Here is a 26,352-nt window from a genome sequence, read left to right as displayed (position 1 = left end):
ATTACATGGTGGTGTGGCCACAAATTAATATATCAAGGCCACAACCCTCCTATTATCTTTGGGGTTAATTTGACCCCATTCAGTGTTTAACATCTCTAAGTAAATATTTCTTGCCCAAGAAACAAAGTACCTGATACAAATTTGGGTAACAATTGTAATCATTTTCTGTAAATCATTTTCTAGCATTAAAGATAATAGGAGGGTCAACTTGTCCTACATGGAAAAAAATATATTAAAAATGTATTTGTCAAATATATTTTTGCAATGTATGAAAAAGGTCAAAAACATATTTGTTAAATGTATATTTAAATGCATTTATTTCTATTTGTTATTATATTTTTTTCAGTTGTATGTAGTTTTAACAAAGGTTACAGATACAACTAAATGACTTCTGTGTTTTGCATTGTATACTTTGCATTAACCATGTATGTATGCAGTAAGACATTGTTAACACAAAATATATTTCAAATAAACAAGATATCAAACCATCAAACTGCATTTTCACAGTATATAAAGTGTAACACTTGCTCTTGTCATGTTAAAGGCCCATTTGGTAATACTTTAAATTAAGAAACTAGAATACACATTCATTTCAAAAGGTATTCCAAATAATTAATTGCATTAGACAAGGACTTCCATACATATTCAAATGTATTTCAAAATACATTTAAATACATTTACATACATTTATTTTTGTGTGGTACTTTCCTATGTGTAATATTTCCTCACACATTTTAAAACAAATGCATTTAAAAAATATTTGGTTAATATAGCAACATATTCTGAAATACATTTTAGTGTTTGGAATGTATTTCAACATTGATTGCAGTGCATTTGAAATGTATTTCAAATGTACAAAAATACATATCCTTTTCAATTTTTTTTTCATATGGGGTGGCCTCAATAAATTCATTCATGGCCACAAGAAACTTAACTCGTGGCCTTAATACATTAATTTGTGGCCACGTCTTTTGACAAATAATCACCATGTCACCTTAGAGATTCCCTGCTTATGAAGGTCAACTGAGTAAAACTAAGTTAGCCACTACAAACCTCTGCTCTGTCGGCCTGACTCAGCTGGGCTCGGGTCTCCGCTGTTCGTGAATGAATGGAGTAGATGGTCTCGGTCATTCTGCCATTCAGTAAGAACGTAGTTGTGTATGAAAATTCAGGTGGTGCACCTGAATTTCACTGTAGGTAAACAAGCAATGACAATGAAAGGAATCTAATCTTATCTAAAAAAAAGTCTACGAGACCACACTGAGCTGTGTTTCAGTGATCGAACACGAACATTCCGCTCCGAGCAAAAAGGTGGCGCTTTAATCAGGAACAGCTCCGTGTCCGTCGCGCTGACCAACCCCCCAGAAGAAGAGCCTGGGAGAGTCGCAGTGCGCATGCGCGCCGTCCGGCTGCGGTCAGTGACTAAGCGACGCTTCACCGAGGCGACTGGCGATGCAGGAGAAAATCAACAAAATGCAGTTTTGAGACTCGAACGCGTCGCTTTAAAGATAGAGAGTAAGTTCTGCTTTAATCGCAGCTCATTCTGATCGTCTGAAACGCAGTTTGACCGGCAGCGCTGAGCGGAGAGCTGAACAGAGTCGGCACAAAGAAGAAGAGCGAGCGGGTCAGGTTAAACCAACACCAGCAGCGCTGCTAGCCGTCCGTCTGCCGAGATAGCCAGCCGGGGATTTGTGTTGTGGCTAACAAAACCCTGCGCTGTGTGGCTGTGAGGCTGTTCGGGCACAGCGGTACTTAGTTACCACGGGTCACGTTCTCCACATTCACCCCTGCAGTGAGTGCAGGACAATAGAACCGGTAGCCTTAACTACACGTAATGTTAGGGTAAGTTAGCTGTTGTTGTCGAAGCCCTGCGAGCACCGTTAAAGGCTGTTGTGTTCATTTAGCTTCTCGTCGTGCCAAAGTTTGCTGGCTAGCTCGCTTTTGCTTGCTAGCTGGGTACTTAGTACTGCTAGCTTAGCTGAGCTGAATTGAACGGATAATAGCTAGCTAGAGCCAGCCAGCTCCATTAGCCTTTGCACATTTAGTTAGCTAACCTAGCTGGCTAGCTGTGCTGGTTAGTTTGACGCCGTATGTTTAAATGTAAACCTTAGTGGAAGACGGCTTAGATCATTTCCTTTAGCTAATCTAGTGCTGCTTTGTTTTCCCAGTTCTAATTTGATATTGGGCTAAACGGCTTTCCAGGTAACCTAGTTAGCTTAATCTGTCGTGTCACTTAACGATAAGCTAGCTTTTCGGTTAAGTAACCTAACTACGTGCTGTGTCAGTCGTTATTCAGCTAAGGTTAGCTGCATGGTTATCAGTCACAGACGCACATATTAGTAGCTAGATGTTTCTACGTGTAACGGTTAATGTTTGAATAAAATGTGCCTATATACGGCGAAGTCGTCACTGGCTAGCTTACACATACCACTCAGTAACTTATCTGCTTTTCTAGTCTGCAATATTCTGCTTGAGAGAAAACGCTGTCCTTACAAGGGTAAAAGACGAGGCATTTAACAGTAAATATGCTAATACTCTAATGCAAGTAATGCGAGGTCATCTGCTTCCAGACTGATAGGTTAGTCACCTCGGATGTTTCTGGAATTGTGTCACAGCGAGCTGTACAGAGGAGGTGACGTTGCTAACTGTGACGAAGAATTTCGGCCTCCCCGGATCACAGCAAGATTGATATCTGCTGCTTAAAATGGAGGGTGTCTGGCTGCGTCTTGACTGCATTTTTTGCTGCCACCAGCCTGAAGGGAGTGAACCAAGAGAGCCTGTGGCCTGAATCTCCTGCCGTGCCCTGGGCACCTGCCAGGCTGAGTGGAGAATGGCGCTGCTGACACTGAGCCTGCAGGGTGTGCACGGTGGGCTCTGCCACCAGCTGCTCAACTGAGCTGTGTAGAAAGGTCATGGATGAATGCATGATATTTAAATAAAGGGCTTCTACAGTGAGGCAATTACAGAGCCCTTTTGTTCCTGATGGTGATTGATGTTCAGGTAAGATGGAGGCTGAAGACTCAATTTGCCACGTTTGCTCAGCTGATACGTGAGTCTAGGTGGGTTGGTCACCAGATGTAATAAGTTGCCCGTATTTGGTGCCCGCCACTTACTCTGACTTGTAACATCCATTTTCAAGTGATGGTCAGGAGGGGAGTGTTTGAGTCATGCAGGCCATATGCGGATTATGAGGAGGGAGGCGGTAGCAAGGCTTATATCGCAGTGTACTGGTGGTCTTAAGACAGTTCCTAGTGTTAAAGGTTTACAGTGAACATAGTCCACTCTGTGCTCCAAGTACAACCAAAATAGACATTTCCTTATGGTATGTATATGTGTTCATTGTAAGTAGTAGTGTGTATTAACGTTCATTTTCTGCTCGTGTGCCTTATAGTGTGATGAGGAGTGAGCGTCGGATGTTGCATTAGTGCCTGTGTGTCATGCTGGCCTGTCTGCCGGTATCAACCCCCTCTCTCCAGTTTCTCACCCACACGCAGATGAACACTGGACTTCAGAAATGTAAGTAGCTGTTGCTTTTCTCTCTTGGACCCCCTGCTGAACATAGATGAGTAAGCACTGAACTTCGCTTCCTCAGGGTGATAGTGGTTTAGGTAGTCTGCTTGTCTTATGGCAGGTATCAACAGTCTGTTAAACTCTTTTTTTCTGAGAATCAGAAAAAAACTTTTTTGAGAATCATGCATCATATGAGATCCTTACGCTAAAATACATTTCCATTAAACTTGAAGTTTGTTTTCCCATGTACACACCAAAAATCCTTAGACTAAAATATCATTTAGGTTACTACAATAATAAGTATAAATGGATAAACACCCACCATGGCCATTTTTCTTCACTTTGGAGATCTAGTTTTTTCCTGCAAGCAGTATGTTAAGAAGATTAGGTCAAAATCATACCTTGGGCATAATATGTCTCACACATTCTAGCATTTATTAATAGCCTAATCTAGCAATAATCTGCTAGAACACTTTGCCTTTGCACTTAGGTCTTTGTTTACTTCTTTGGACTTATTCTAGCTCAGCTGTTCTGTGCTCATTCTTGCATTGCACAGTTGTTTTGTTGTATGTGCAGGCTATTTCTTTTATGGTCCTTGCACTTTGTCTAAAAAGTATATTGTGTAGATGTATTGTGTATAGTGTTATGTTGCTGCCATACTGCCTTATATCACTGCCACAGAATGGTTCTGAAATCCAGTTACCTTTTGTATATTCTTGGCTGTGCTCAAGAGTCAACTTTATGATTATTTGTCTTCTCAGAACATGCAACTAAAATGGCATTATGATTGTGTATTATGGCTTTTACTCTTTGCATACTGCATGTCTGTGTGTATGTCCTTAAGTTAGTCTGTGTGGAGTGTAATTATGCAGCATTAGTTCTCTTACATATGCCATTGTGGTATGTAGCAAATCTCTGTTGAAACTTTGCGTTTTTAATGTCATATGCAAATGATCTAGCTTCTCAGGAGAGTATTTCAGAGGCTTTTTGAATTTAGAATACTTGTTTGGATGAGGTATTATTTATATATATTTTTTTATATATAAGCATGGATAATTAACTAGTACTTGTATTTGAATCTGGTTGTCAGATGTGCTCCACTTTTCTCGTGATATATTCTTTCCTCTCTTTCTCAGGGGACACTACGCAGAAGATGAGATCTGCACAGTATCCAACCCCAGCGGAATTGGATGCGTATGCTAAGAAAGTTGCCAATAACCCACTGACTATAAAAATCTTCCCCAGTAGCGTGAAAGTACCTCAGAGAAAGCATCTCCGGCGTACAGTGAACGGTCTTGACACATCCAGTCAGCGATACAGTCCTTACCCATCTCAGGTCAGCACCAGGACAGGCCTCTTGGCCATAGTCAAAGTTCCTGTTAAAGGAATCCTCAAGGAGTTTGAAGGCGGCCGAGCCCGCTTCCTCCCCAAGATCGTCATGAACCCGCAGAGTGGACCCTACGGCACTCCAAGCACTTTAAACCTGCCTCAGACTGTTCCCCGCATGCAGGCACTCTCCCAGCCACAGCTGTTGGCCCAGAAGAGCCTCGCCCACCCTCAGAGCTTGCAGGCCCAGCAGGCCCTTCCCCATCCCCATACGATGCAGCAGCAGAAGGTCCTAGCTCATCCTCCCAGTTTACAACAGCAGCAAAGCCTGGGCCATCAGCAGACTGTCCATCCTAGCCTGGCTAGCCAGCAGCCTGCGCCTCATCATACTCTCAACCACCAACACGCCCTCGTGCAACAGCAGCAGCAGCACCACCAGTCAGGTTCACAGGGCCTCCGGCACCTTCCTGACATGACTCAGTCAGCCTGCCTGCAGCACGCCCAGGGTTTCCCCCAATCTCAGCAGGTTCCTCAAGCCACTGGTGCAGGCCCTCCAGCCTCCAGTGGCGTCATGCAGCCACTGCAGCACCCACCAGGCATGCAGGTTCCTGGCAAGCTCCCTGATGCTGATGCCCCTCCTAATGTGACTGTGTCTACCTCAACTATCCCGCTGTCTATGGCTGCCAGCCTGCACCAGAACCGGCCCGGCGACCTGAACAGTATCGTGCACCAGATCAACCAGTTCTGCCAGGCCCGGGCTGGCGTGAGCGCTACCTCCGTGTGCGAAGGACAGATTGCCAACCCCAGCCCCATCAGCCGCAACCTGCTCATTAACGCCAGCTCCAGAGTGTGCACCCACAACCCTCTACCCTCTTGCGCCCTCAGTAACACTTCAGACAAAGCTGGCCCCGTTCCTGCTCTAACACTGCCTAACATGGCCGCCATGAACAGGATGCCTGCTTATCATGATTTGAAGCAGCAGCAGGCCCAGCCTCAGTTGCCACAGCAACAACAACAACTTCAGCAGCGCTCATGGAACCAGCAGCAGCTGGCTCACCTCCAGCCCCTGCAGGACGGAGCCCACCCCAGCAAGAATCCACCCAGAGACGTGCCTGGCTTCCCCACCAAGAGCATGAGTTACCCACAGGACGCATGCATGGGCCAGCCATTTAGTCTGAAGCCCCTCATAGACAAGCCCACACCCTCACCCCCAGTCAGTGCCATGCCAGGGGCCATGAATTACAGCAATGGGCACTACATGCAGCCTCCATGGAACAGCATCTTGCCGACGCCAAACAGTGACAGCTCAGGGTCTCAGGACCTGGCTATTCCATTCCACGGGGGCCTTTCAGGGGCCTCCATAGACTGCACCCCTGGTGCCCAGTACAGAACCGGGGCTGGTGCCTCGGGCCAGACAAACGTGATGCAAACCATGGAGTATGTGGGCGGAGATTTCCAGGCACCCTGCTTCCGAGAGCAGAATGCGGCCATGATGAAGATGCGCAGGCCTCCAGATACAGGCGACAGTCGAAATGTACATATTCATCACCCAGGGTACAGATGAGCTGCGGCCTGCTCAGACTAGTCATCGTTCAGTGTTAGCCTCGATGTAAGGAACCTATCCCTGCTCCTCCTTTTTTGTTTCCAGTCTTGCAAGTGATCTACTGAATGTTTTCCACATTTATGGTATTTTTCCAGATTTCTTTTGACTGCTACAAAAAACCATCACTATACTCCTCTTAACTGTGTGCAAGCTTCCACTTGGCTCTTCTGATTGTGTAGATTAGATTAAGAAGTAGCCTGTGTTGGCATGTATTTATTTGCATTTAAAGAGCACGCAACCATAATGGCATCATCGCAGTTGATGAAAGCAGCGTCCGTTCTTTTCTGTGTGAGCTCAGCATTCTCGTCTAGACTTACTCAGCTGACCTTTTCAGCTAGATGTTCTCCTCTGGTTGCTTCCACAGACATGGTTTTTGCTCAAGACAGTATATGGTTAGCATATAACATGGTGTTATATTATTTCTGTAGAGGTGTATCAGTTATTTTGGTGTAGTTTACTTAATTTGTTTTTAAAGAAGTGCTAATACTGACAGGCCACACTCACTGTTCACTGAAGAGATTCTTTGGGGTGCCATGTTTCTGAGATGTGAGACTGTTTCTTCTGTGTTGTGATCTGGCATTTCTGACACAGTGATCAGAGTTTTCCCTTTCAATGTTTACATGTTAGTTTGCGCTTGTAACTTTGAATCAGTAAAAAGTGCAAATTGACACTGGGATATGCACCTATGACAAGACTGTTTCCTGAGGCTGTTGTACATGACTTGGGCTCTTTGATCGGACTGTTACCATAAGGCTTTCTCAGTGTGAACCCCCCCCTTTTGTATCAGCCAGCATTGTGCCCTTTTGTGACTTTTGCTAGATTTTCTGTTCTCCAAGTATGCCATTGGACTCATTGTTATTTTGTTGTAAAGTGGTGGGACGGTGCGTGCTTTGGAAATTGTTTTGAAATTGTTTTGTGCAGACAAGGCATAGTTTGCTATTTTGTAGTTTATTTTTCTTTCCTTTTTTCCCCCTTTTGATGCCGTTACTTGAGTTTCTAAGAAGAGGTGTTATGTTTGTCTGTACTAGTTAATATTCACTACAGGTGTTTCCAACTTTTCAGGGTGTTATGCAAAGACCATCCTTCATTTATTTAATTTCCAGAAAACGGCCATTAAGTACAAGTTGTTTGTTTTTCAACATCAGGGTTAAAATAGAAAATTCACAGGAAATTACATGGAAACCTCGACAACCAATTAACAATTTTTCAGTATCTATCTTGCTTTTAGTTTTTCACAAAATCTGCAGGGATATTTTTCCACACTTGAAAAGTCTTAGAAGTTGGCTGCATTTTATGTTTCTCACAATCCAAGTAATCCCAAACACATTCAGTGATGTTGAGGTCTGGACTCTGAGGTGGTCAGGCCATTGTTCTGAGAACACCAACAGTTTATTTGTTGGATTGACATGTTTTCTTCTTTTTTGTCTATTTCCCCTTCTCAGTAACGGCTCATTGAAATCTGCACATCCTTTCAGACTCATAATGTTGAGTTGTCTTCTCACAGTGGAAGGATGAACAGAAACAGCTGTGGATTTTTCAGATCTGAATCAAAAGTGGAGCTTGATTTTCCCCCTCTCTCTCAAAGATCAAAGATTTAAGTATCGTTTATATGGTGACAATTTTGGTGGTCTACCAGGTTTTGCATGGTTGTTAGGAATCCCATTCTCTCTCTAAAAAAACTCCACTTGTTTTCCTTTTATTTTCCTCTTCCTTGTGCAAGTAAATTATCTTATATCCAATCTCCCCAGAAACATTTCCTGAAAAATGAGTAACTTGTCCTTAATGGCCATTTTCACTGGAAATTAAATAATAGAAGAATGAGTTTTGCGTAATATGGTTTCTGTCAAGGATCTGTCTTTTGCCTTTTATATTGAAATAAGTCTGTGTGGACAGAGAGTTGATCCTACATTAGCCCTTTAACTGAGATGTTGGTTAAACTTTGGCCCAGGTTTTAAAGTGAGTGTGCAGAGGAGCCAGATTTTTCCTTCTGAAAACATTGTCATTTTTCCATTTAATGGTTATTTTTCAATCACTGTCAAAGGAAATCTTTCTTTGCGCATAAATGGATCACTTGCAAGTTTTATGGCAATATAAAAGAGGACCACAGGCTAAATGATTTGATTTATTTTATTTTATTTTTTGGGCTGTACTACTGTAACTGAGAGCTGTGATAAGCCTTGTGTGAATGCTTTGTCGGCGTGAACTGGACTGTTGTGTTTTGCTCCATTAGTAACACCATTCTGCTCTTTTTCTGGCAGGGTGATTTTCAAGGCTGTTAGAATCCATAAACTTAACTAAGTCGTTCTATTTGTTGCTAGTCCTCACAAAGTTTCATCTCAGGTGCCATCTTGTTTTTAACCTAAAATGGCTGAAATGTACTACCAGTGAAATGGACTGTTAAACAGAGAAGTAAAACAAGGGGGGGAACCAGGGGGAGGGGGGAAATCAGTGAGCTGTTTCAAAATGAAGATATGAGATATCCAGATATATGAGATATGAAGCCTGAGGTTTTCTCTCAGCCCAGTTCCATTCTCCATAGTTAACCCTGTGACATTCGTTGCTTTGGTTTATAATGAACGGTCTCCTCTGCTTCAGGAATGTTCTTGTATGACGAGTTCCTCTCTTTCTCAGGTCAACTGGTGCCTCTTCACATGCTGTCTGCCCACTTCATGTATGTTACAGTTCAGCTAATGTCCCCCCCCACCCCCACCCCCGTGACGGTGAACTGGTCTCTCCATGTATGTATCAGGGCAGGACATCTGGCAGCCAGGTGCAGGTATTGTCAGACTGCAGGCAGACTTTGGTGTAACTGATGGAGCAACCGATGAGCAGTGTGTGGGTGGTGTGAGTGACACCCAGTATCTTAGCCTCCCTGGTCGCCCCTTAAGAGCCTTAAATATTCGTTCCTCGGACTGTCCTTGATAATAGGCATGGTATAGAAGATGCTGAATTGTGATATTAGCAATTTCAATGTTTTTTTTTTTATGTGAAGTCCATAATTTTTGGGGAAAAATTTAATTCTCAAAATGAGGATGAACTTTTTGTATTTAGCAACTTAATCTATGTATAGTACTGGGCTGTAACAGATTGTCATTTTGCATCCAGACCACACCAAGTTATGTTACCCTCCTCAGCTTCATAATTTATTGTAATGGATTTGCCTGTGCAAGTCCTATGTCTGTCTCTGTGTCATGGGATTCTAAATGTAGAGTGTGAAATGATGCAGGCTGAATTGAACAGAGCTTTGTGACATGATCAATGAAGCCTGAAGGGTTTGCGACTACACGGCACAGGCTTGAGTTCATTCAGTAGGAATAGGCTAGTTCTGTTGAGGCTTCTCCCTCGTTTTGTCATTGTACTTTGCCCAGGAAGCTGCTATTTAATTCCATCCACATATTGTGAGTTACGCCTTCTTCTAAATGTCGTAAGGATAGAAACTAGTTCTAATTTATGATACGCCTTTTTGCAATGCAACATTGTTAATAGATATGTTCAGTAGTAAGTTAATGCATTTGCCTGTCAACTGCAAGCTGCTTCTCCTAATTTTTATCGTAAAGCTTGAACGTTAGATTTGACACATTTCGTTCAATCCTCATTTCATGCCTTGTTACAGCTCAAGGTTGCAAAGTCAGGTCGCTCTTTATAATAGTTACTGTTTCCATGTGAAGTGCCTCCACTGGGCGGATGTGGACTGTGTGTGTATGCGACTGCCTGGATGTGTAAGTAGGAAACGTACTGGCACAAGTGCACACTGCATAGACCCGGTGCACTGTTCATGAATGGGGGACCAAGCTACTTAAAACTACTGATATTAAAAAAAAAAACAAACACAAAACACGATGCATGTGCCGCCACAGGCATACGATCTGTTTGAATTTGAATAGTTGCTGCTGTATCATTAGTCGAGGTGGTTAAACCTACGCTGCTGAACTTCTAGTACCCTAGAAACATTCTAAGGAGTGCTTTAGAAAGTTCTTTGTATCTTACAGAGCACATGTACTCCCACTCACTCCCCTCACAAAACGACACGACGGCCGCTTTGATGCTCGGGAGTCTGTTGGGAGTTGTGCCGAGTGTGTCTCATCTTGTTCCACCAAAGAACAAAATGCCGCTTGAATGGTAGCAGTGTACACCTGTAACTGTGTAACTGAAATCTGTCATTCCAGATGTCCATTTTTTTCAGGAACAATGTGTTGCACAGACATTCCCCTCTAACCAAAATAAAGTTTGACTTGCATTTGCAAAGCATGTGTTGTTCTGTACGTTCATGTCCATCAAAGCTTGATGTAATTATTGTCTCGCTTGGAGCACTTGTGGTCTTAGGTGTGTCCTCTATGGGCCTTTAGTGCATCCTTTGGCAAGGACTGCATCAATGGAGACCTAGCAGTGGCCTTTTACCCAAAATTCAGTGAGATACAGGCGATCACCAATCAGTGTGGTTTGTTTGCAGCTGTCTGATTAACACAATAGAGAAGATATTCAGGGGCCTCTCATGAAGCAGGATTTTTGCTCAACCAGTACTAACATGGTGGTAGTGCTTTTTAGCACAATAACAATTGTAGTTTTCTCCACTACTAGTCAGCTGTTGTTGGACACAGCTACACCATAGATAAGCAAAGCTTTTCTCTAACAATTTATTCTCTACCCAGCTTCTATATACACACACACCCAGGGCGGTTCTTAGCCCTACCCTTTTCCATCGCAAAATGGACCAAGTGCAATAAATGCTGGAGAAAACATAACCTAAAACTTACCGCAACGTTACTTGAACACGCTGCAATAGTTTCTACATATTTACTTTTTCCGTCTTTCAAATATAAGCCAAAAGCTACTCCTGAACAGCAAGTGAAATACAATCTGAATATTCTATAATCAATCTATAAATTACTAAAATTTGGCAGATGTGACTGAATTGGTTGCACACACTGAACTGAGAAAAATAATTCCAGTGACTGTAAGACTTAAAAGATAAGATATGTGTGTATGGCAGTGGTTACTTCAGGCTATGTGTTCCGGTAGTTTGAAGCGTCACACTGAGCACAGTTAAGATAGAAAATATTAAATGGGTATAAATAGGTCATTTAGATCCCAGCTGACAGAACAACAAATCACAGAGCCAGCTGTGTGACTAGAAGCTCTAAAGTAAGGAAAGTGGATTTGGGTAAGAATGTTGTAGCTGCAATTTCATGTATATAGATTATAATCCACAGCACTTTGCCAGAGTGTGAAATAAGACCAAGTACTCAACCCATAAATAATGGGAACACTTCTCTCATTTCTTTGGGCCAAACAGTGTTGATAACAGGTTCTACCACAGCCTTTAGACATATTAAAATGATGGTTAATGCAGGTAGGCCTCTAATGCTGACCTACATACCTAACTATCTCTTATTAGACTGAATATGACTCTTCAGACATGATTCGAACATTAATGAAGTACCATGATCAGTTTGTCATTTATTTTCTTAAAATAGTAACTGTTCAGTATTCACTCAGTGCGGTATTCATATGAATTTGAAGTTCTTTTGGCAAAGATGTTACATTTTGCTCCTTTTCAGACACTTTAATAAGAAATTTAATATGATGTCTTTAATATAGTGCATTTACAGTAACATCACAGTGCAGGTGTGATAACCAACAGCGTGCCAGATCATATGATCATCCATAATAACTGGAATAAACATACAAAACACACAAAAATAGTAAAAATGTGACCATTAAATCACAACTTTGGCTGTTATTGCTTCCATCTTCAAGTATGCACAGTATTGCATGGCTAACAACTTTGCACAGTGATCAAATGTCCTTACATTCTCTTTAAGAATAGGAAGTTCCACACAGGGACATATACGGACCAGGGGAAAGTGCGTTCTCTTTGGGATGCAGTAAAAGACTCTCATGGCTGCTGTCCAAAAGTCAGTGCACAGTAGATTTGTTTATCTGCCAATCAGATGGGTTTATTTGTCAGTCAGATGGCTTATCGTGTTGCTCTGTGGGAAATGGAGTTGTTCCCACAGTGTGTTGATCAGGTGTTGGGTCAGTGAGATGCTCCACCTCTGAAGGCTGTTTCACAGGCTCTTCTGACACTTCTACACTATCTCTGTTGTTGTTTCCATTCCTGTCAAGAGTGCAAAAAACAGTGTTATCACCACAAGACCAGGCACCAAGCTGAAGAGTTAACCAATCAGTTAAACAATGTTAATACAGTTAATTAGAAGAGATTCTGAACCCTTCAAAAAGACCTAACTTTCTGCTTTAATGGACCCTAAAATTGAATTTGATACTTATAATAATAAATAAAGCTGTCCCCATTACACTTTTTAGAGTCCACCTGAGCGTTCAGGAACTCAATCATTATATATATATATATATATATATGGTTCCCTTAGGCATTCATCAACACTGGGAGGACATTACACAAATGTAATAAGTCAAAAGTCTGTTGACCCTCATAAATCAGGCAATGGATATATATAAATTGCTACATACATGATGGGGCCACCAAAACTGTAATAAAGATATAATTTATAGCAACAAACTATTTGCTAAAAACTATTTTATTTTTTCTTTGATCTAATCAAACATAAGCTCTGGAGTTCGCTAGATGCTACTGGAACCAGATTCTATGGTCAGGTGAGACAAAACAGAGCTATTTGGTATCAAAAACTCAAGGTGGGTTTAGCATAAAAAAGGATCTTTATGCAGAAAAGAACCTCATCTCCACTGTTAAGTGTGGTGGGGAATCTGTGATATTTGAAATTAAAGGCCCTGGGAAGCTTGTTAGAACACACAGCATCATGGAATCCATAAAGTACCAGGAGATTTAACATGAAAATTTGGCTGCTTCTGCCTATAAGCTAACTCTGGGTCATAGCTGGATCTTCCAGCAGGACCATGATCTAAAACAGGCATGTCAAACCTTCTGGGCCAAAAAGCTGTGGAGATTAGTGTTTACCCTCATCTAACACTCTGAATTCAGTTCACGAAGGCCTTGCTAATTAGCTGATGGGCTGAATCATGTGTGTTTAATGACATATTCTCATTATATTCTCGTCTCAGTATTACAGGAAAAGACTCATTGCTGTAAAGGTGGCAGAGAGGGGTTGTGCAAAACTAAATGCAGGGGTGCCAATAACTGTGACTCGTGGTTATGTATGTGTGTTTGTAGGACATACTTGTTATCTTTTTCAAATTTCCTCTCCCTGTATAGGGTACTCTTCTTCATCATATATAGAAGCACCATATCACAGAAAAAGCTCCCCTGTGGAAAAAAACAAAATCAAACCATTACCAGTGATGCACAGTAATAAAAAAATCTCACAAGAGTCTGGATTGTTGTGAAGAGAGCAAAATGCCTTCAAAAAGTAAAATCCATTAGGAAAAGTCTGCAATAAGGAGATGTTTAGGCTGTTTCATACATTTAAGATTCAAATACTTACAGCACCCATTAAGGCGAGACCAGAGCCTAGATTTATAATTGTGGGAATTATATTAAACTTTCCAGCCTGAAAATAAAACACAAAATGTGTTAGATGTGTTAAACTGGCTAACACGGCCCCTAATGGCAGATCAGTCCTGTAAGAATTTCTGCTGCATACTTTGCCGTGGACCAGGATGTCGAAGCGAATCCCATACACCTTTAAAAGCGTTCTGTGAGTCTCTCCAGCAGCATTTTTGAAGTAGCGGGCGTATCTGAAGAGACAGTCACAGGGGGAGGTAAACCTTTCCACCACACTTAACTAGCGGTTTTTAACTTTTCAGTGAATGCAGACTGCAGTGTAGTGCACTGTATGAGTTGAAGGTTTACCTAAAGTTGTATCCAGATGAGACTGAGTTGGGCATGGCGTTGACATCCAGCCGTGTGAAAGTGTAGCGGGGGTGGCACTCTGAGTAGCCTTTGTCCAGGTCACAATGCCACTCAATTAGGATTCCGATTGACCCACCCTACATAAGGAGGATGCTGCATTCATATGCGGTGCTTTGTTTTAGAAGCAAGTCTGGCAAGCTTGCATGCTGACAGTGAGATAAGTGTGCTACGAACTGTTGAGTTTGTAAGTGCCATTCAGTGACAAGAGATGGAAAACTCTTTATAAGTGTATTTAAAACATGTACTATTCATATACTACTTTTAAAATGTTTCTTTTCCTGATATTTTATTTATAGAATAATATAGATAACTAGGGTTGAGTCACAATTTTCAAAAAGTCATGACAGTCTAAAAAAAAGAAAATTCTACGATTCTCTTCAACATTATATCTCTATGTGATGTCTGAACTCCATGCTCCACCAGAGGGCAGTGTAGAGCCTGCATCTTGTGTTTTGGTCATGGGTTGTAATCTGTCTAGTCCAATGAAGGAAGCTGACATTAATATTGCAGCCATCATTAAGCAGAATGTACAGCTGCTAAAGTTTAGCTTTCTAAATCCTTGGGTTTTAAAAGAAAGTCCAAAGATGAAAACTCACCAGCAGGGCCATGTCTTGAAAATCATATCCGGCTCTACGGACAATATCTCCGAGGTGAAATATGGGGCAGTATGGATGAGCAACCTCATCATACAAACACTTCTTCAGATATGTGTCCGTGGCTGTCTCTAAGACATTTGATCTGCAGAGAAAGTTAGTCAAATTAGGCAAGATACAATGTATATGTATATATGTATATGTATATATGTATGTATATATGTGTATATATATACACAATAAGCATTACAGTTAAAGTTGTCTCTCTCTCTTATCATATACACACTCTCTCTCTCTCTCTCTCTCTCTCTCTCTCTCTCTCTATATATATATATATATATATATACACACACACACAACTTTATTAATAATGCTTTAATGTCAATTATTACACTTAGTTACTTACTTTGAGAAGCCAAACTTGGGAAACCTGATGAAGTTCTTTATGTATATGGTAAACCTTTCAGTTTTTCCTAATAAAGGCACACTGTGAGGAGAGGGAAAGACCTTCATAATGAAGATGTTTAAAGTTTATATCACAGTGTGAAAAACAAATTGTTAACTTCAGGAAAAACACAGCAATAATGTATAACCACACTGAAGAATTTTCTTTTCCACAGTAGCTCTCTTGTCTTCATACGTCTTCATAATTAAGTTGTGAAGATAAAGACAAAGTCATTTAAAGTGGTTCGATGTGAAATGCTCCGTTTGAGAAAAGCTTACCGAGTCAGAATTCTTCATAGTGGTGGTGACAGGAACCAGATGTTTAAACAGATGTTGTATGCCTCTAAAAGCTACATCACAGGTAGCTATTACATAAAATTGATGAATACACTGTAAGCTTTAGGCCTAAAATATATTTTTTTTATTTATTCATGGCAGAGAGGTACCTGCAGGGAGTTCAATGGAAAAATAGTTGCAAATGAAAACTTATTTCTTCAGATTTATCACCCTTAGTGATTTTACCATCAACATTAAACGTAAAAACTCAGAAGGCATGTGTAGGATCACTAGTCATTTTAGATAGTATATAAAATGGCTATATTTGTGTTGTAGACATTGACCTCTGGTTCCTATCACCACCACTGTAAAGATATGAGAGTCTGTAAGTTTACTTTAACCATTTCGCATCAATCCACTCTGAGTGACTTTGCTTACATTGCAGCAATTAAATTATGAGAACATTCTGAAACATCTGTGTAATTCCCCTGTAACTGCAATGAGCTCTTTGCATGCCACTGTGGGTGGGCCTGTCTGAACTAATGGTTTATGATGAACCCACATTTATGAAACAACAGATAGTATTAATTTTGTCCTAATGCAGAAACAGCACTGCGTTCTTTAAAATAGTGACACACAGGTACAGTGGGTGCTAAGAGAATCTGTTCTTACTCTGGTCTGTGGCTTCTTTCAATGGGGCACCAGCCGTATATCTCACAGGTACCAGTAGAGTTCCTGTCTTTCTTCAAGCAGCGTCCAGTCTTAACTCCTGAGTTGAGGAAATGAGCTAAGCATGTTATAGTGCCATGAAAAAGTACTTCCCCTCCTGATTTTCTCTATTTTTGCATATTTGTCAAACTAAATTGTTTCAGATCTTCAAATTCAACATAATATACAGTTTTTAAATGATCATTTAATTTACTGAAGGAAAACAGTTATCTAGCTTAAACTGGCCTGTAACTGCATGTGTATAAGGATCTTATACATTTTATATAACAAACCATTTAGTGTGACAAATGTGACAAATTTGAGGAAACCTGGAAGGGGCAAATACATCAAAACCTCAATAATTTACAGATTTAAATAATAAAGCATAAAAGCAACATTTTGAATCGCATACCATTGCCAGCTATAACTGCCTCTCCCTCTGGACAGTCTCCATTCTCCCTACAGCGGCCATCTAATACCTTAAAACTCTAGAAAGAAAAGATACACCTAAAACACAAGATCAGTTCAGAATGTGCTTTAAACATAACCATGCTTTGTTCTTGGTTTATTGCCCGACAGGAGCTACCAGAGCACAGAATGGCAATGTGGAAAGTGCGGATGTTTACATACCGGCAAGTGATCTAATGAACACTATGATGGAGAAGACAGAGTGTGACTGTGACCATATGAGGCAGTGAGTAAGGCTTCCTTTGCACGCAGCTATCTAGCGCTACTGTCTGAAGGAGAGCAGCTTCTCTTGTTGGGTTAGCTTTGAAATGTGAACAGTACTGAGTCATTCAGGAGTACCTCTCATGCAGAGTCATGTTACTGATGATGCTAAGCCCTTGGGGACAGCAAAATATGGCAATGAAGAGTACAGCGGCGTGCATAATTGATGGAAGGTTGTTTAGTGGTGTTGGTAAAGCTGAGTATCTGCTGAGTAGCAGTATTTTGGGTAACAAAAGAAAATGCAGAAATCATCACAATTATTGGCCATGTTTTCATGTGTAACGACTGTCTTCTTGCTACTGAGGAGAGCTCCAGGCTAAAAGCAAGTAGTGATAAAGAGTAAATGCGACTTTCATGGATTCACTAGCAATGCCAGACTTTTTGAGCAGGCCCCCTAGCCACAAAGAGGTTCATTCACTGAGAATCAGTCGGAGCTCAGCTAAAATACCTTAACAAGACAGTCATGATCACCATACTAAAAAAAACACGGTACCAAAGTAAGAGCAACAGTCAACATCTTATCAACTCTTCCACAGGACATAGATATTTATAGTCAGTTGCCTGAACAACATTACACCAGTTTTAGTCTAATTCACCCCTGTGTGGAATGAAATAGACACTAATAAGATAAACACTGTTATATAATGTGAAACAGTCTATGAGACTGAAAATGGAACTGTTATTTGTTGAGGATCAGTCAAGAATGTTTTTGTCTCACCTCAGCGCAGTAGCCTAATCTCTGATTTGGTGTTTCCAAGAAGTTGGTGGTTATGAAAAGCACTGCCTCTCCCTGGAGAAATGGAAAAATGCATTGTCCAGTTTTAGAATATATGTGAAAAGTGAACTGGTCCAGCTTAAGAAGCACTTGATCATTAGCTAACCTATGACAGGTTGAGGAAAACATATTTACACCTACGCACACAAAAACCTCCATCTCCACATGCCAGTGCTCACCTGTTGTGGGATCACATAGTCTTCCGGCCCCCAGAGTCGTGGTCCTGTGCCTGATGTGTTGGTGAGTAAAACCCCTTTCACTTTGGTTATGACTGAACTCTGAATAGATTCGTCAGTCTCCTGGTAGCCTTTCTTCATCACGAACACCCAGCTGTACAAGACACAGCGCGTTTTTACATGACAGTACTATAAAATACTATGAATATATTCATATATATATATTCATAAGTGGGTGGTACTGTTACATGAATGAATTTATGACTCAAGTAGAGATACAATTACTTTGAGTAAAAGAGAACCTGTAGAACTGCGGTGGACATGCAGCACCGATCAGCATAAGATATGAGGTTTATTACACTCTGTTCTTCTTTTTCTGGTTTCCTTCTCTCTTTTTGAAGAACATGATAAGCCTCAAAAGACAGGTGTGACAGTTCAGATGCTGCCACCGATAATACAAACCATTATTACAAAATAAAGGAATTAAATGTTAATGACTAAAATGTAACTGAGTAAAAAGCAGATTCCTCATAAATACACTGGAGTAAAAGTTTTTATCATTTGAAAACATTATAGAGACAAAAAAAAATCATTAAAATGTTACTTGAGTAAAATGTTAGCTACCTAACTGAGTAAAGGTAACCACCCACTTCTGTATATATTATTATCTTTACAGGACTATTTACGTGTTATTATTTTTAAATTCTCACAAAATTAAGAACGGTCCTTCACAGTTTATCTTTTCACAGTTTTAAATGATTTCATAGCGCCCCTCGACTTTTATTTCTTATAAAAATCCAAATGAAGCCTTGTGAAAAACTCCCTCACTGTGGTGTGTAGCCTGTAAGCTAATACACCTGCTCAGTCCTGCAGATGAAGCAGGTTAGCAGGAGGAGCGGGAGGTGATGATCTTACCCGATGATATAGCCGAGCAGAGACAGCTGAATGAGTCTGTACAGAACTCCGACCTTCTTATTCTTCGCGATAACGTATTTCTCCGTCTTGTAGTCGAAGGCAGAGAGGAGAACTCCTCTGCAGTCCAGTGCCATGTCTGTGCTGGGTGTCTTTAACTCGCTGCCTGTCCGGCTAGGCTGCCTCTGAAGGCGCTGCGGCAGCCGGAGGCTGACAGAGCACAAACTCAGAGAGAGCGACCATCACACAGCTCACACCGCTGACTGCTCACCCCAGGACTCACTCTCCTCCTCTCACACTCTGAGGAGATACAGCTGATTTTTTAGCCTAGCAAGACATAGCTGTGAGAGAACTGTAATATAAGATAAAAAAAGTTTAACCGTGACAGAAAAAACGCCTCGCGTACTTTCTCAGTGAGGGAGCGCCCAGCGTTTTTACAATCCGGTCCACCAGGATTCCGAGCCACTCCACATTTTACTCCGTGCCAACTCCCAACACGCCTGAAGAAACCCACACAGAACAAAAGTATATAGCATAATATTTCTTCACATCCAAATATGTATGTGATATGCGATGTATGGTGATTTTTTGAGGCCACAAATAAACACATTGAGGCCACGAGTTATGAGAAACTTAACTTGTGGCCACACTATATTAATTCATGACCTCAACATAGCAATTTGTGGCCTCAATGTATTAATTTAAAAATTAAAAATAACCACCCTGTCACCTTAGCTTACAATATAAAGTAAAGTAAAGAAAATATATGTACACATATTTACTCATATCATATTGTTGTTGTTGTTATTTATCAGTTGGTGCTCCCTTTTAAATAAATGTACTTCAACTTGTATGTGTTTCAATAAATAATGAAAATGTATATAAATATTCCTTGGCATTTGGGAAGTAGTAGTCCTACGACTCTCCTAAAGCAGTTCTGAATTGAGTATTATTTTTTAAATAGCATACTTCAAAACTTCTGGGCCAGTCCACATTTTGCTCTGTCAACAGTGACTACAAGGCACAGATGTGGGTGGGAGCAGGAACACAGCAAAACATGGACTGGCTCAGGGAATCTCTAAAGATTGGTTTGGCATACGCTGTCCGGTGTTTCCCAACTCCAATCCTGTAATCCAGCCACATTGCACAGTTTCATGGTTTCCCTGCACCTGAGTCACATCATTAATAGCTAAAGTGCTTTAGTATCAGGTGTGATAGAGCAAGACCTAACAGTGCGGTGCAGAAGGACTACAGGACTGAAGCTGGGAAACGCTGCTCGAGCCCATATAGGTTTACACAGTGAGGCTTGAGTACCAGCGTCTCAATAAACCTTCATCCACTGCTGATTACCTGCTCAGGTGAGTTGAAATGGGGTGAAAATGTGGAGCTGGGCAGGCTGGGAAACAATGGAGAATTCCATGGTGTTCTGTTATTGACTGTATTCAAATTCTTCACTGTGTTTGATCAAATGACGAGAGCTAAATCTGAAGAGAGCTGAGTCAGTGTCAGATTAAGGGAGCCGGTGGTTGCAGACGTGCACTGGACTTACTTTACATTTCACTTATTTCTTCTTTTTTGCATCAGAATTCTAACACTAAACCACATACACATTCAGAAAGGCTGGCCTTCCTTTGAAATGTGCTTTGTAGATTTGGTTGCCATCTTTGCAAGACAGGTTGATCTCCTTCATTTGCCTTTATGCCTTTTCACAAACTTTTTCAAAATGTGCATTTCAGCCAAATTAGGTGTAACCTTTCTAGTTTTGTCTTCAGGGTACGCCGCCCAGTTAATCTCCGCTTATGAAAATGTAAGCTTTATCTTGATCAGTGAAACACCAGCTTTTGGTGCAATGAAATAATTGATATCTGAAATATTGCAAGAGGTCTGTAGTCCTATTCTCATTGTTATTCTTAAAGATGGTTGTCTTCTCATATTAAATACTAAAACGTGGTTTGTAAAGCATGCTTTAATGACGAGCATGGTGGAGATTTATGTTAACACTAGTTCATCTTAATCTGAGTGTGAGCCTGAAAACTGCGTGTGATTAAGATCTTGGCAAGTTCTTACTGGTTCCTAATGGATCTGTTCATTAACTTAAGCAACAGGGATCCAAGGGAGCAGCACAGCTGCAGTGAACACAGTGGGGGGGCTGCAGCCCCTCTGTGTTTAACTGCTCACCATTTCCCTGGTGGTCTTTTACTCCTCCACCTCAGAAGTAAACAGAAATCTCTGTTTAATAACAAATGGCTGTTTACCTTATATATGAGGCTGATATAGGATTGTGTCTACTAGATTTGCACTACTACTGATTATTATTATTATTATCATTGTAAAAGATTGATATTAAGAGCATTTAGCCTACAATGGCTATTCTCTGAACAGGGTGACACTTAGAATGTAACAACACTAAAAGTAAATTTATATGTTTTTTTAAAAAACAAGTATCTTACAATATTTTCTAATACCGTCTGTTAACACTTGCAATGAAAGTGGATCTTAATGTGCAGTGTATTTCTAGATATTATGTGTTTTGTTGATTTTCTAAGTGAAAATATGTTAACACATTCTCTACAAGGAACAAACCCGAACATATGATTTTTATGCAAATTTTAGCACATAATTTCAACTATTTTCTGAGTAACGTTTTAGTAAAAAAGGTAAAATAATAAATTTGCCATAACTTGTGCACAGGTCACAATTTATATTTTATTTTCCTCCAATATGTAAAATTTGGCAAGTAAACAGTAACTGTGCATTAAAATGTGCAGAAGGGTGCTCTCTGTAGAGGATGTGTTCACTTATTTTCACCTAGAAAATCAACTAAACATGTAATTGTGGCCAAACTTTAGCATTTGTATGTCACTGGTGTTATCAAACACAGGGGATTGTCTGAAAATAGCTGACACATTAGTATCAACAGTTTTATTTATGAAATCATTTTAAATAAATATCACATACTGGGGTTTAAGAAAGTGTAACCCCAGTGACAGACAGACGTTATTGTCGTCTGAAATGGCAAATAAGAGATACATTTGTGAAAAATCAACTTCTGATTCAAAGCTTTGAAATGGCACGCCACTGACCTTGTGACCCACGGTCTAGTTACACTGAAATTGAGCAAACACATCAAAAGCTTATTAAAGTGTTCTGGTAACGGCAGTGACCTGAAAAAATGTATTGTTTTGCATTTAAAGTACTTTACTAAGTTCAAATGTGGTCGTGTGACACCCTGTTTTGCATACTCAGACTTGCATTTATACATTATGAAACATTATCTGAATGTACACAAAACACTGCAGGCATATTTTGTATTTAAACTGGGTTTTAACCTGGAACACACTCTGTCACCCTATACAGAGAATGACCCACACGTTATTACTTACGTCTTATTTCTTTTTGTTTTCAAACAATAACCACAGTAATAATTGTATTATTAATATTGTTGTCGTCGTCGTTGTTGTTTCTTCTGTTGAGTGACTGAATGGGTTCTACAGCAGCGAACGGCGAATCTTTTTTCCGGGCAATCTGATTGGACCTATAGATCAGTATGTGCCCTATCTATGCCCAATTGAGACCTTTCTCATCTATGCTTGGAACCCGATTATATCATGGGTAGCAACGATCTGGTTGGACCTAGTTGCTTTTATGACGTAGTACGGGACCTAAGAAAGTCCAAACTGTGCCGCTACTGTTCACCCAACGCAGGTCTGAATCAAATCGTGTGAAAAGCAACGAGAGGGACTTTTATTTTAGTAATAAAAGTCCCCGTTCAGGGTTTTCCGTCAGACTTCACGTGAGTGGAGACTGAAACGCTGCACTTTATCTCCTTGTTTCTCTTTTGCTGAGTTAGTATAATCTTTACCTTCATAACGGTTCAGACTTTGGACTGTTTGGACTTGTCTTGGTTGTTTTTTCAGAAGAGGCGGTGAAACAGGGCGGACTGTGAACATGGCTCAGTACGAAGAAGTTAAAGTTCACGGTTACGAGGAGTTTTGTAAAGCTGTGTCAGAAAGAAAAGGAAAAGACATCTTTGCTTACTTCAGTGGGGACAAAGATGACCAGGGAAGAAGCTGGTGTCCAGACTGTGTAAAAGGTACGAGGCTGAAGTCTGCCTTATATTCGCCAGTCTCTTGTTCACATTTTTCCGTTCCACCTTAAATGTTGCACCAATAAGACGCAGACCTAGTTTTCTTGTAAACGGTGGGGTTATTCTTTAACTAAATAACCGAAGAGGTAATATAATAGACTAGTATGTGTTTTATTTTTACTTCTGCTTCCTAGTAGTATTTGTCATTACTTACACCAAGATATGCCAACATTTTTGTATACAAGCAGGTTACAGGCTGCAGGACAAACGGATTAGAAGGTTTTGGACGTTTCAGGTGCAGAGTAATAATGTAATTTCACTTTTATTTCCATTTTCTTTTCTTCCAGCTGAGCCAGTGGTCCGAGGGGAGATGGAGCATCTTCCTGAAGGTTCAGTCTTCGTGTACTGCCAAGTGGGAGACAGGCCATAGTAGGTTGTCTTCAAAATCAGAATCAAATTTATTGGCCAAGTATGTTGAAACACACAAGGGATTTGGTTCCAGCTGTTGGTGTCTCTCTAGTATTATGTGCAATTTACAGACAGTATGCCATATACACTATACACGGTGTACAAACAATAGGCAGACAATTTACACATTATTTACATACAAAAAAAATACACAATATACGAGCAACATACATAACTGTGTGTGGAAGTGCAAACAACAGTAGTGCACCTCATGTATGGGAATGCAACTGTAGTGTACAGTGGTATGGATGTAAAGCAGGGTGTAATAACTATCAGGAGAAGACAGGGGTAGCTATGGCCTTGCAGATGATATTACTGGCCAGCTGTTTATGAGGGTGATGATGTGAGGAAAGAAGCTGCTCCTGTGTCTGGTAGTCCTAGTGTTCCACTGACAGACGGCAGGGGACACAGTGAGCTGGGAGAATTTAGAGGAGAGGATTTCAGGGATGATGGTGTTGAACGCCAAGCTGAAGTCCACAAACAGGATCCTTGCATAAGCCTCTGGGCAGTCAAGGTGTTGCTGGATGTAGTGCAGTCCCATTCTGACTGCATCATCCACTGCCCTGTTTGCCCTGCTTGCCCTGCAAGGGTCCAGGAGGGGTCATGTGACATCCTTCAGGTGGGCCAAAACATGTCATTCAAAGGACTTCATGACCACAGACATCAGAGCGACAGGCCTGTAGTCATTCACTCCTGTGATGGAGGGTTTTTTGGGAATCGGGATGACGGTGGAGCGTTTGAAGAAGGAGAGGACTTCACACAGCACCTAGGATCTCTAGAATAGCTGCATGAAGATTGGAGCCAGTTGGTGGGCACAGGCTTTAAGACAGGACGGGGACACACTGTCTGGACCTGGTGCTTTTCTGGCCTTCTGTCTCTGGAAGAGCCTGCTCACATCCACTTCACATATCTGAAGTGTGTGTGTGTGTATTGCCTGAGGTGTGATGGGGACTGATGTCATTGAGCTGGAGTGATTGAAGGGTGTGAATTTGTCCCTCTCAGATCTGCAGTAGAATTGAATAGTCTTTTCAGTGATGTTGTGATGAAGTGCTGTTTAAATCTGGATGAAAGTAGTCACAGCGCTGCATCTGTGTGTGGTGCTTTTGTATGTTGTGTTCATTAGTTCATTGTTGAGATTGAATGGTTAAAGGTTTAAAGTCAACTTTTCTCTCACTTACACTATTATTTTTATTCTGCCAGCTGGAAAGACCCTAACAATGAGTTTAAGAAGACTCTAAAACTCACAGGAGTCCCAACTCTACTACGCTACGGCACAGTGAGTATCAGTTAATGTATTTCTTAATGTTTCTATAATATTTAAATAGATCTGTCCTGTTTTATATTATTTTAGTATGATGATTTACTAAAGCCAGATGTAAAATATCTTGTGTTCTGTCACAGTCATGAAATTTTAGTTGAAAGTTAATTGCCATGTAAATAACTGATATTTAATTCAATTTTTTGAAGGACAATGTCTTGCTTACTAGCTGTCTTTACTTAGTAGTTCTCATCTGAAGACAGGAACAGCTCAGCTCAAATACACAAACATTTCTCACAGCTGCCCTCTAAATGTGCTGTTAAGGCTGTACTATGTAAGATTTTTTTTTATTTTTGTTAAAATTGAAAGAAGTAGCATTACTGGGTGTGCATGCGCTGAAAAATAATTTAAGACAGAGGTGTTGGTCAAATTTTATGGGAGTTTTTTGGACCACATCATACATCTTACCGTTATTAATGTCACAACAAACATTACTTATCACTGCCCTCTAAAGCTTTTCTGCACCAGTCAGAGGTTAACACTTTTTTTCGTAAGATGTGTTGTTAACATGACTTTGGACAGTAAAAACTGTGGAAAATAACTGCGGTCAGCATAAGTAATTGTGATGAGACGATTACTTTATAATTCTGACCGGCCTGGTTGTGTTTAAATCTGGTGTGTAATTACATCCTAATGGCATATCTCATGTGTCCTCTCTTCCTTTTACTCAAACGTAAAATGTCCCTGTAGTTTGTCTAAATGAAAATACTGTTTCATTATTCATGATCAGTGTATTGTATCCTGTGTATTCTAGCCACAGAAACTGGTGGAGGAGCAGTGTTTCAAAGCAGACCTGGTTCGGATGATGTTCACAGAAGATTAGTGCCTCCTGTGGGTGTGGTGGTAGTTTTATGCATACTGTAAAATGCATCTCAGACATTTGATTTGATTTTCTTTGTAACTTTTTCTTTCCTTACATTTCTTTCAGTTCAGTCTGTTAGTCTTTATTATATCTGGTCAGCTGTATCTCTTACTGTGGAATTAGAATTAAGTGTCGACTTGTATGACAAAGTAAAAATCCTAATATAATATTGTGCACACATACAGGTGGTATGTATTCACTACAATGTAAAGGGAAAATCTAGTCCTGTATAGCGCTTTCTTTATTGTAAGTGACTTAAAGGTCCTCAAAAATAAAATTTAGAAATAGCAATATAATCTCTTAAAGATGGTGTATAGTAAACTATACAAATATAAAAAGCTTATGATTTTTGTAAAGAAAATGTCATTTTGAAATTTTAAATTTAAATTAAGCTTTGTTCAAATTTGTGCTTGCAGTACTACAAAACTAATAAAAACATAATTGTACTAATTCTGTTGATGAATTGTATTCATTTTGCTGCCTTCCACAAGGCTTTGACTTGATAGGTGGAGGTGGTTGGAGTGAAAGGTGAAATGCAATATTATTGGTTAATGTTATTTTTCTTGCCTGATGGTGCACAGTGATGTAACAAAAAATTTAAAGACATTTTAGAGGCGGGTTAAAGTCATTACATTTTAATTGAATATTATGGAAAAACTAGAATCATTCTCATTTAGATGATATGATGAATTGTGCTT

At 40.4% G+C, this 26,352-nt stretch overlaps 3 protein-coding genes across 4 annotated transcripts; 2 read left to right on the top strand and 1 right to left on the bottom strand.

Annotated features, from left to right (window-relative positions):
- The first annotated feature begins 1,399 nt into the window (after nucleotides 1-1,399).
- On the top strand, nucleotides 1,400-7,992 carry fam222bb (family with sequence similarity 222 member Bb). Its single transcript, XM_036559522.1, has 3 exons — nucleotides 1,400-1,515; nucleotides 3,392-3,516; nucleotides 4,647-7,992. Exons 2-3 carry the CDS (start codon nucleotides 3,438-3,440, stop codon nucleotides 6,398-6,400), a joined length of 1,833 nt encoding a protein of 610 aa, XP_036415415.1. The 5' UTR covers nucleotides 1,400-1,515; nucleotides 3,392-3,437; the 3' UTR covers nucleotides 6,401-7,992.
- A 5,278-nt stretch (nucleotides 7,993-13,270) lies between these two features.
- Nucleotides 13,271-20,023, bottom strand: p2rx8 (purinergic receptor P2X, ligand-gated ion channel, 8). The gene is made up of 12 exons (XM_036559533.1): nucleotides 19,326-20,023; nucleotides 18,923-19,219; nucleotides 18,011-18,161; nucleotides 17,775-17,846; nucleotides 16,740-16,815; nucleotides 16,292-16,388; nucleotides 15,306-15,386; nucleotides 14,903-15,044; nucleotides 14,247-14,383; nucleotides 14,038-14,131; nucleotides 13,879-13,944; nucleotides 13,271-13,700 (listed from the first exon to the last, which is right to left on the bottom strand). Exons 2-12 carry the CDS (start codon nucleotides 19,054-19,056, stop codon nucleotides 13,515-13,517), a joined length of 1,236 nt encoding a protein of 411 aa, XP_036415426.1. The 5' UTR covers nucleotides 19,057-19,219; nucleotides 19,326-20,023; the 3' UTR covers nucleotides 13,271-13,514.
- Nucleotides 20,024-20,163: 140 nt separating this feature from the next.
- txndc17 (thioredoxin domain containing 17) lies at nucleotides 20,164-26,100 on the top strand. 2 transcript variants are annotated; one of them, XM_036559553.1, is made up of 5 exons: nucleotides 20,164-20,277; nucleotides 22,837-23,012; nucleotides 23,354-23,435; nucleotides 24,675-24,750; nucleotides 25,547-26,100. In XM_036559553.1, the coding sequence occupies exons 2-5, from the start codon at nucleotides 22,868-22,870 to the stop codon at nucleotides 25,613-25,615; spliced, it is 372 nt and encodes a 123-aa protein (XP_036415446.1). In that variant the 5' UTR covers nucleotides 20,164-20,277; nucleotides 22,837-22,867; the 3' UTR covers nucleotides 25,616-26,100. The 2 variants fall into 2 exon arrangements, with proteins under 2 accessions (XP_036415446.1, XP_036415438.1); XM_036559545.1 differs by lacking the exon at nucleotides 20,164-20,277 and having other exon boundaries at nucleotides 22,719-23,012.
- Nucleotides 26,101-26,352: the final 252 nt, after the last annotated feature.

This window comes from Colossoma macropomum, unplaced genomic scaffold (genome assembly GCF_904425465.1).
Source record: "Colossoma macropomum unplaced genomic scaffold, Colossoma_macropomum, whole genome shotgun sequence".
NCBI lineage: Eukaryota > Metazoa > Chordata > Actinopteri > Characiformes > Serrasalmidae > Colossoma > Colossoma macropomum.
The sequence above is the reverse complement of the archived record's forward strand: the minus strand, read 5'-3'. Positions and strand labels throughout refer to the sequence as shown.